The 10,571-nt window shown below is 50.1% G+C and overlaps 1 protein-coding gene across 2 annotated transcripts in view; it reads left to right on the forward strand.

The window, feature by feature from the left end:
• Window positions 1-10,571, forward strand: part of ABTB3 (ankyrin repeat and BTB domain containing 3) — a 124,518-nt gene that overhangs the window by 45,467 nt on the left and 68,480 nt on the right. For both annotated transcript variants that reach the window (XM_028490555.1, XM_028490556.2), the window contains exon 3: window positions 2,601-2,753. In XM_028490555.1, coding sequence (XP_028346356.1) covers window positions 2,601-2,753 — 153 coding nt within the window. The remainder of the gene's footprint in view (window positions 1-2,600; window positions 2,754-10,571) is intronic.

Genomic DNA, 10,571 nt, shown 5'->3' on the forward strand with positions numbered 1-10,571 from the left:
TCCAGAGCCTGTGCTCCGCAACGGGAGAGGCCACAACAGTGAGAGGCCCGCGTAGTGCAAAAAGTAAATAAATAAAAATAAAAAATAAAAAAATAAGTCATGCTCACCTGAGACTGTAGAATCCAATTCAATTTCAAGTCAGTGTGTTTATTGAGTGCCTGATTCAGTGTAGGTGATGGAGAGACTGAAAGAATGAGGACGACAGCCTAAGCAGCAGGCTGATCTGGGCAGAAATTCCCTGGGAGCCTGCCCCACAGGTCCATGGGTCCAGAAACTTGATTTTATCTTTTTCACCCAGTAAGGAATTGATAAATCTTAGTCCATTTCATGAGCACATTATTTATTAAGTGCTCACAGCCTGCCAGGCACTGCCCTGGGAGTAGGGATGGGGCTGGATCGGTGAACCCAGCAGTTCCAGGTCCCTGCCCCATGGAGCTTACATTCTAATGCGGAATCTGCAAGGCTTGTGGGTAAGGCCACTGGGGTGAGGGCTACCATGGGAGGGGTCCATGCTGGGAGGAGTCCTCAGGAGAAATGTTTAGGGAGAGGTAGGATTCGAACTGTGGTTTGAAGGTTAAGTGGGGTGTGGCTTTTTAAAGGGCTGGAGGCCTTACAGACAGGGGATTGAGCTGCATGAGAAGGAATGAAAATGGCATGCCATCAAAGGTCCAAGACCAGATCGGCTTCCCCTGGTGCTGGGAAGGAAGTTGGACAAGAGAACATGGATGGGTACCACATGGGGTTTATAGCACATAGGCTATGTAGTCAAATGTCTTGGGTCTGACTCCCAGCTCTCGTACTTGCTAACCTTGTGATCCAGGGCATTTACTTAACCTCAATAAACTTCATTCTCCTGATCTAGAAAATGGGCATAATCATAACTAGCTTGTAGTTTGGTCCTAAGCATTTAGATGAGATCATGAATGGGATTAACTGAGATGAATGCAAAAGCTGTTTAATCTTAACATTGGATAAATAGGTTGTTTTCTAAGAAAACTGGAACCTGCCACCAAAACTGGGTGGGAAGCTTCTGACATCTTCGTACTGTGAGGGGGTTGCTGCCTTGGGTAAATAAACCCTTTATTTACCAACCTTTTCTCCCTCCCGTGGCAGCCATGCTGGACTAAATGGCAGCACCGGGGCTAGGGTGAGGCAAGAGAGCCGCTAGAACATATTTACTTGATCTGACCCTCTTAAATTTTGCACCCAGGCGCCCCATGTGCCTCACCCTGGTCATAACCATGTTGAATGGTAGGACACCTGTTTGATCTACACCATGCGTTTCTCAAAGTGTGGCCCTTGGTCTACTTAAATCAATATCATATGGGCTGCTTATTAAAATTATATTCGTGGACCCTATGCAATCAGCATCACTGGAGATAAGGCCAGGGAATCTGCATCTCCCACCACGCACACACTCACACACACGCACTCACACACACTCAAAACCAGGTGATTCTCAGGCCCTATACCATACCTTAGAGCAGAAGTTCTTGGAGTTTGCCCCTCCAGCCCGGCAGCATCAGCATGGCCCCAGAACTCATTAGAAGGGCAAATTCTTGGCCACCTCCCCTGATCTACTGAATCAGACCTTCTGGGGGTGGAGCCCAGCAATCTGCATTTTAACAAGCCCTCCGGAGAATTCTGATGCGCGTTAAGGTCACCTGGGGGATGTTTTAAACACTACCAATGTCCAGCCCAATCCTAGATAAATTAAATCAGAATCCCTGGGATAGGACTCAGGTATCAGTATTTTCCAAAAGCTCCCCTGCCCTCAATCCTAATGTGAGGATGGAGTTTATAATAATCACCGGAAGAAATAAGAAGATGGCACAAATGTATTACACTTAGAAAGTTATAGTTCAGCCTTAAGCATTATCTCGGTGAATTCTGGCGGCGAGTTGGACCCCTGCTGTGATCCCTTTAGCCGGTGGGGAGCAGGAGACTTCCCAAAGCTTCAGGGGTGTGGCCAAGCCCCCAAAGCGCCGCCCCTTTCTCCCCCGCACTTTGCTGGCAGTTCTGGGCTGCCCCGTCAGGCTCTCCGGGAAGGCTCCTCGTTTCCAGACGCTAAAGCCTGCTGGCGGCTTGGTGCTTGGGCAGAGCTGAGGCCTGGGAGAGCTCCAGAAGGATGACAGGGAGCAGCTAGGGGTGGGAAGAGAGAGTTGGAGGACGATTTACGATTGGGCTCACCATGGGGAGCCCCAAGTCCTAAAAACCCCAGGAGTTGATTGGATTTTCTACTAAGTACCCGACTCTGTGCATGGTGCTTTAAGTGAGTCATCTCCTTTATGTTCACATGATCGCCGAGGAAGATTACATTCACAGAAGAGTCACATCGTGGCCTTTCAGTCACATTATCCCCGTTTTGCAGATGAGGAAACTGAGGCCCAAAGACTCAGGAGAGCCTGCCCCGAGGTCACCAGTGCGGTCCGGATGTCTCCAAAGGTTCTCCCACTTTGAATTGAGAGACAGGGTCTCCAGGGAAAAGGGGGTGGGGATAGGGAAGTAGGGGGGGTCGGCGATGAGCGGTGGGGGTGGGTCTGAGCCGGCAGCTCCCGCCGCGGCCCCCCTAACGCGTCTCGGTCCCTCCCCCGCCGCAGGCCCTTCCTCGTGCTGCCGCCACTGATGGAGTGGATCCGGGTGGCCGTGGCGCACGCCGGCCACCGCCGCAGCTTCTCCATGGACAGCGACGACGTCCGCCAGGCCGCCCGGCTGCTGCTGCCCGGCGTGGACTGCGAGCCGCGCCAGCTCAGGTAGGGCGGCGGGCGGGAGATCGGGGCGGCGGGGCGCAGGGAGGGCGCCCTTCCCCGCACACCCAGCCCGCGTCCGGGTGCAGGGAGAGCGGCCGCAGCCCGTGGGGCTCGGGGCTGGTTGCGCCCGCGGCGGTGTGCTCCGGCAGCCTTGCCGTCGCTGAGATCGAGGCTTCGCTGGTTTAAAGGACAGACGCCGGCTTAACAATGACCAGGTCCCTCGAGTTGCAGGGATGGAGGAGGACAAGGAGCAAGGCTCTGTGGGAATGCGCCTGATTCTTCGATTGCAAGATATCGGTGTGCCTTGATTCTATTCATATTCTTTCTTTTCTATTCTCCTCTCTCTCCCCCAGCCCTTCACTCGCTCTCTTCTTCCTCCTGCCCTCTCTCTCCCTCCCTCTCCCCCTCCCTCCCTCTTCTTCCCTCCCTCTCTCCACTAGAAGTAAATTATTGTCTTCCTGTAGTTTTCTAGCAAAACCTTGCAGGGTAGAATTTCTGGCAGGGTCAGAGCCCTCCTGTGCTTTTTCACTTGCACGGGGATGGAGCGACTCTCCCTCCATCTCTCACGCCTGCATCCAGGGCTCTCCTGCATCAGGGTGGGAATTATTCGCGGACTGCTCAGGGACCCCATGCAGGGGGGCTCACATTTATCCAAAGTGAAAGAAAGGAAACAACTCGCTCAGTCGAGTCAAAACCTGGTTCTAAATGCAGAAAATACAGACACTCAGACGTAGGTGTGTGTGCACATGTGGTGTACTTTCTTGACTTCCTGCACTGTTGCCCAGGTGGTCATTGTCACCATTTTCAAATCCCCATTGCCCACCAGATGAGACACTGTCCTTCCTCTAAAGTTCAGCTAGCCTGTGATGTGGCCAGGCTGCAGAGATGTCCACCCTTCCAGGATATGATTGGAGGTCTTCAAGGAAAGGGAGGGTTTTCAGTACGAAGTATAGCCCATTGAAGGCCCAGAGATGCCCCGCAGCCCAGGAACGTGCAGGGGCCTGATGGAAGTCAGCAAGCATTTATTGAATGCTTACCATAAGCTGAGCACTGTTCTAAGTGCTTTACACAGATTAATTAATATCGAATATTCTCCAACCTGTATGAAGTGGGCATTATTATTATGCCCACTTTACAGATAAGGAAACTGAGGCACAGATAGGTTAAGTTACATGCCCAAGGTCACAGGACTTGTAAGTGGTGGAGCCAGGATATAAATTCAGGCAGCCCAGACCCCCAGGCCCCCATAGTTCTAACCACTGAGTTGTACTTTCCTCAGGTTTCTGTCTAGACAGAATCTGTCTGTGCCACCATCCCTTACATCTTGTCACCTAGAATAACAACAGGTCTCAGGGAGAGAGACAAGGGAGCAGCCACTTATTGAGCACCTACTATGTGCCTGTTATTAATTGCAACAAGAGATTTGCATTCATTACTTGTCTCCTTTGAGCCCTGAAGCAGCCTCCTGAGGTTAGTATAAGCTTCCCATTTTAACAGATTGGGAAGCCGTTGCTGGGACAGCTTATAGGTGGAGATATCAGGGATGCAGTCCTTGTAGCTCACATTCCAAAGCCCATCCTCTGCCCACCAGACTCTCCTGCCTCCTGTTTTATGGGCGTGGCTACGCTACCTGCAGGCTCACTCCTACTGCCCCTGCTCACTGTCTCCAGCTCCGGCCTCGGATGACCTTCAGACTCCAGCTCTCCTCCTTGCAGCAAACCTGAAACTGCTGCGTGGCAGGGAAAGTAAGAGGCTTCCTTAACTCTTGCCGACAAAGCACTTCTTGTTTGTCATGCTCTCAGGAAACCCCACAGCCTAAAGGTTAGGAGCCTGGGCTCCAGAGTCCTGTTGCCTGGGTCCAAATCTCACCACCATGGCTAATTAGCTGTGCAACCTTGGGCAAGCTCGCGTTAACCTCTCTGGACCTTTTTCCCCACCCATAACATGAACATAATAATAGCAGCTCCCTCAGAGATTGGTGCAAGCACAAAGCAGGGTCATGAACATGAAGGACCCACACAGACAATGCCTAAAAGGAAGTGAACTTTACCCTAAACCTCTACTATCTCTGCAGTAATAATGCAGACTCATACCTAGGTATTGCTTTATCTTTTTATTTATTTATTTATTTATTTATTTATTTATTTATGGCTGTGTTGGGTCTTCGTTGCTGCGTGGGCTTTCTCTAGTTGTCATGAGCGTTTATTTATTTATTTATTTATTTATTTATTTATTTATTTATTTATTTATTTATTTATTTATGGCTGTGTTGGGTCTTCGTTGCTGCGTGGGCTTTCTCTAGTTGCCATGAGCGGGGGCTACTCTTCATTGTGGTGCGCAGGCTTCTCATTGCGGTGGCTTCTCCTGTTGCGGAGCACAGGTTCTAGGCGCGCGGGCTTCAGTAGCTGTGGCACGTGGGCTCAGTAGTTGTGGCGCACGGACTTAGTTGCTCTGCGGCATGTGGGATCTTCCCTGACCAGAGATCGAACCCATGTCCCCTACACTGGCAGGGGGATTCTTAACCACTGCGCCACCAGGGAAGTCCCGGTATTGCTTTATCTTAACACTTTCTCATGTGAGCCTCAAAACAAACACTCTTGCTATCTGGGAAGGTAGTGCTTCCCCATTTTACAGAGGAAGAAATCAAGGCCAACAAGATTAGGTAACTCTTCCAACATCACACAGATACTAAGTGACAGAGTTAGGAGCCGAATATCAAACCCAGACACCCAGAGATATAACCAACTTTTCTGGTCCTCACCCTAGACCTAGAGTCAGCCCTCTTGGTGGATGCTGATAACCTTCTTCCAGACGCTTCTATTTCATATACTAATTCCATAGACTGAACAGGAGCTCCAAGGGCTGCCGTCATCTCTATGCTCTTGCCCCAACACAGAGCTTTTGCTACATGGTCTAGTGACCAGATATGTGCCGTTTGACAGTCACACCAAGGATTTCCATTTCAATGTCTGTCCAGTTTGAGGCATCAGCCCTGCCATTTGGGATGTGATTGTGATCACCTGGCAGGCCAAGATGCACACAGAGCAGCCAAACAAAGGAAGTCAGTTCCACTTGAGTCTCTAGGCTATTTTTAGTGATTTACCTCTCAATTCTTGACTCTTTTGTCTCCAGGATGATGATTTGTATGTAGAAACTATACGAATTGATTGTTCCAGCCAAATTTTCATCGTTTGGAAATCATATTCCAAGAGAAAACTAAAATATAGTGTCTCATTATAAATTTTCCTAAATCGTAAGTGTAAGACAAGTTCCATTAACTAGACCAAATTCAGTACATGATACAATGAGCCAGTTTTTTTGTTGTTTTTTTTTTTTAAAGAGTACCTATTTTTCAGTCTGGTCAACATGCAGATACATCTATACATATATCTCCCAATCACATTTAGTGTGACATGAAGTAGGAATTACTGTCTCCAGTTTTCAGGGGATGGGATCAAAGAAGTTTTGTTCATTCAGATAGCCAACAAATAGGTATTGGATGCCTGCCTTGCACTAACAGTCTTCATGGTGTGCCACCCCCAACAATTCCGCAAGGCAGACTTTATTATCCCATTTTACAGATAGGAGCACTGAGTCTAGTTGCAGTTATGGGACTTGTCTAAGGTCACACAGCTACTGTGAGGCAGATGAGGTGTAGGATGGAGGACTTGGCAAGTGGACTTGTCTTTCTACCCTCCCAGACGTTCATCTTCAAAGTTGCCAGGCAGGCTCCTAGTTCTGACTCATTTGGAGCAAAACATACCTCTCTAAGTAATCAGCCTTAGAAAAGTGTGGGTAGTTTGGTGTTCTAACAGATGCGGGAACTTGGGACACGGTGTTGGCAGCTGGAGTGTCAGTGACTTTTAGCACATGTAATTACCTACCAGCTGGCTGAGGCTTCCTGGTGGGGAGGCAGCCTGGACACCAGCCGGGACAGAGCAAGCAGAGTCAAGGAATTCCCGGTCTGACGCTAGTGCTGCATTGTTTTTCACAGTGACCTTGGTCAGTCCTACGGGAGCTCTGCTTTTGTCTTTATTCTGCTACAGTAAAGCCTCACCATGGCTATCGGGTTTATACCAAAGGAACACCATTTAATGCAGCTGCAGATTGTAAGCTGACAGAGGTGACCCATTTATTCTTCCTTAATTAAAGTATCAGATCATTGAAACCTGGGAATTTGGGCCCTTTCTTTTCTTTTTCATGTCCTTCGGGAAGTGGGGGAGGAGGGAAGTAAGAATAAAGGAAAGAACAAATAATACATCCTGGAGCAGTTTGTACATTTTCTTATTAATAATTGGTTTTGAAACATTTCAGAAATACAAAGAGTGAATACTGTTGTTTTCCCCATATTTTTAAGGGGCAGTTTTTCTGCTCCAGGGTGAGGCTGTGTTAAAATAACGATAGTAAGGGGTGTTCTCAAATCCTCTCTTAGCTGATAAACGGCACCTACCAATGAGAATTGGGGGTTGTTAGAACGATGAGCTCACTCCAGGAAATGGTTAATCTTTTTGCAAGTGTTTCTTAAATTCAAACCAGATTTTGAGCAGTCCAGAATGGATGTTTGGGGTGATAGGATGCTAAGAGTATCAAGACAGAGACCTGGGTCATTATGTTCTTTCCTTTGTCTTCTAGTACATTTTTTTTGAGCACCTAAGGCCAAACCCCACACTAGATGCTCTCATCTGGGTCTGTTGCTTTCTAACGGGTCACCTTTGGCAGGTCACCTTGCTCATCTCACAGGGCCAGGTTCATCACCTGTAAAGACAGGGGTGACAACTGCTTCGTGGGGTGGGGAACCTCAGTAAGAGGTCACATATGAATTTTAAAAATTGCACCACTGCTTGGTCTGCCCCTTTTAACCCTTCCCAGGTCTCCTTGGCACCTCTTGAGGTTAATAGGTGTTGTTATTTGTCTGGTTTGGGTCAAGGTAGGTTCTAAGGTGAAGTTTATGCCACAGCAGCACCTGAAGTGAAATTCTGGTGCCTCTGAGACAGCCCTATAAGGACATCTGGAAGTTCGGGTTCATTTGCCAAACATGGGCCTAAATGTATTGGGTGCTGATGGCCCACCAGAACCTGTGTGGGACCCAGGGACACCAAGTCAGGGAAAACCCAGCTGCTGCCCATCACATAGGAAGCAGGCCTGGTGCTGCTGGAGCCACTGGTCCTCATTCCTGTAAGCATCCGTGGCCCTTTAAGAAGAGGATCACCCAAAAATAAATAAATAAATAAATAAAAATAGGCCTTCCCTGGTGGCGCAGTGGTTGAGAATCCGCCTGCCGATGCAGGGGACACGGGTTCGTGCCCCGGTCCGGGAAGATCCCACATCCCGCGTAGCGGCTGGGCCCGTAAGCCATGGCCGCTGAGCCTGCGCGTCCGGAGCCTGTGCTCCGCAACGGGAGAGGCCGCAACAGTGAGAGGCCCGTGTACCGCAAAAAAAAATAAATAAATAAGTAAGAAGAGGATCACCCAGATGAGGGGAATTCCAGCCCTTGGTGTCAGAAGGAAAGATGCTCTCCACCCGTTCCTTGCCCCATCTGTATGGAGCCAGGTCTTGTTCTGGGCTCAGAGGAGATGGAGTCCCTGGGACCTTCATGCTGCTGGGGAGATACCAGTTATAGACAGTAGCCAACGGATTAGCAAAATAATCTCACAGAGTCTGAGTACTACAAAGAAAGTGAAACAGAGTCTGGGGTAGAGAGGAGTTGAGGAGAAAAGAACAGGGCACCTTGGGACCTCGGAGAGGAAGGGACAGTGTCACATGCCTGCTGTAAAGGAATACTTGGTTTCCTGGCCAGGGGCTTATGGAGAAAACTGGGGGTGGGGGGAGGGGGGGAGATCTCTAGCCACACCCACGCCAGCCTTTTCCCTTGGTCAAGTCCACATCGACCCCTGAATTCAGACCTGGGCCTCCCTGTTCTCTCCCTCAAAAGGTCACCTGCAGAGGCCGAGCACCTGGGCCCTGCACGCGGCCCTGGAAGGCTCCCCAGCCTCTCAGAGCTGGACCCACGCTCTCCTCTCCCCTGGCGAGCCCTTGTCCTTGCTGTTCCCCAGCCTCTCCGGCTTGAAGTGCAGTCTCGTGATGCCAGCTCCTTCACCTCCAGCGGGCATCAAGCCTCTGCTGCCGGTCCCCCAGTGACCCCGTTGGAACCACTGCTGCCCCTGCACTGATGTCAGTGCATTAGCGCCTCCTGCAAGACAGGAAGCTGCCCTCTCCCTGACCGCAGGAGGGCTGCTCTTGGGCTCAGCTGTCCTCCCTAACAGTGTCAGGGACAGGCCACAGCACAGCTCCAGGATCCGAGCTGGCGAGGCGGCCCTGCACTCAGCAGACACAGGCCAAGCACCCACTGTGCACCTGGCCTATTGTGAGTTAGACTGGAGGTGGGTGGGCAGAGAGGTCGAAGGAATTACAGAAAAATCTGGTAAACGCTTTAATAGAAGGCAGTAAAGATCTAGGTCTAGGAGGGCTCGAAATGCAAGAGGTACCATTTGATCTGAATCCTGAAGAACAAACAGATTTATCAGGTAGAGAAGGTGAAGCTAGGAGAGGAATGGAGAAAGGGCATTAGAAAAAATAAGTCCACACAGAGGGAACCATGTATGTAAAGGCCAAGGTGAGAATGTGTGTTGGAGGAAACAAGGAATTCAAACTGAGAACACAGGGTTCAACCAACACTGCTCTGAGCATCTCCTGTGGGCCAGGCCCTGGACCAGGCATTGGCTACAGCACAGAAAGCTGAATTCCGCCCAGGGAGGGCCTTGTATGCCACGCCGAAGACTTTTGACTATATCCTGCAGGAGGTAGGAGCTGTCACAGATGATTAAGTATGGGACTGGCATCAGAGTTGTATTTTAGAAAGGTGGGCTGGTGGTGGCAGGTAAGATGGGCTGAGGTGGGCAGGGGCCTGGAGTCAAGAAGTTCTTGCAGGGATCCAGGTGAGAGATGCTGACAGCCGGAGTGATGCAGAAGCAGTGAGGATGGAGAGATGCTAGAGAAACAGAGAAGATAGAAGCAGCAGGACTTGGGGGCACATGTGGAGGGGGGAGGGACTGAGCAGTGTTAGAGGTGGCCCTGGTGGGCAGGGGGGAGAGGGGCCTGGGGAGTTAGTGTTTCATGGGTACTGAGTTCCAGTTTGGGAAGATGAAAAGTTCTGCAGATGGATGGTGGTGATGATTGCACAGCAATGTGAATGTACTTAATGCCACAGAACTGTACACTTAAGATGTTAAAACGGTCAATTTTTATGTTATATATACTTTAGCACAATTTAAAAAGATTAGTCCTGGTGTGTTAAGTGAAAAGGATCATAAAGAATAGTGTGGGGCTTCCCTGGTGGCGCAGTGGTTGGGAGTCCGCCTGCCAGTGCAGGGGACGCGGGTTCGTGCCCCGGTCCGGGAGGGTCCCACGTGCCGCGGAGCGGCTGGGCCCGTGAGCCATGGCCGCTGGGCCTGCGCGTCCGGGGCCTGTGCTCCGCAACAGGAGAGACCGCAGCGGTGAGAGGCCCGCGTACTGGAAAAAAAAAAAAAAAAAAAGAATAGTGTATGACATGTCACCCTGTGTGAAATATATACATGAGTATTTGCTCTCCGTGCTCAGACTGTGTCTGAGAGGGTAGGTATGAAACCAATAACCAGAGTCATAGCCAAGGAGGGGAATTAGAAAACTGGATATATCGGTTTTCTATGGTTGCTGTAACAAAGTACCACAGACTGGGTGGCCTAAAACAGCAGTCATGGGCTTCCCTGGTGGCGCAGTGGTTGAGAGTCCACCTGCTGATGCAGGGGGCACGGGTTCGTGCCCCGGTCCGGGAAGATCCCACAT

Source organism: Physeter macrocephalus, chromosome 6 (genome assembly GCF_002837175.3).
Source record: "Physeter macrocephalus isolate SW-GA chromosome 6, ASM283717v5, whole genome shotgun sequence".
Lineage (NCBI taxonomy): Eukaryota > Metazoa > Chordata > Mammalia > Artiodactyla > Physeteridae > Physeter > Physeter macrocephalus.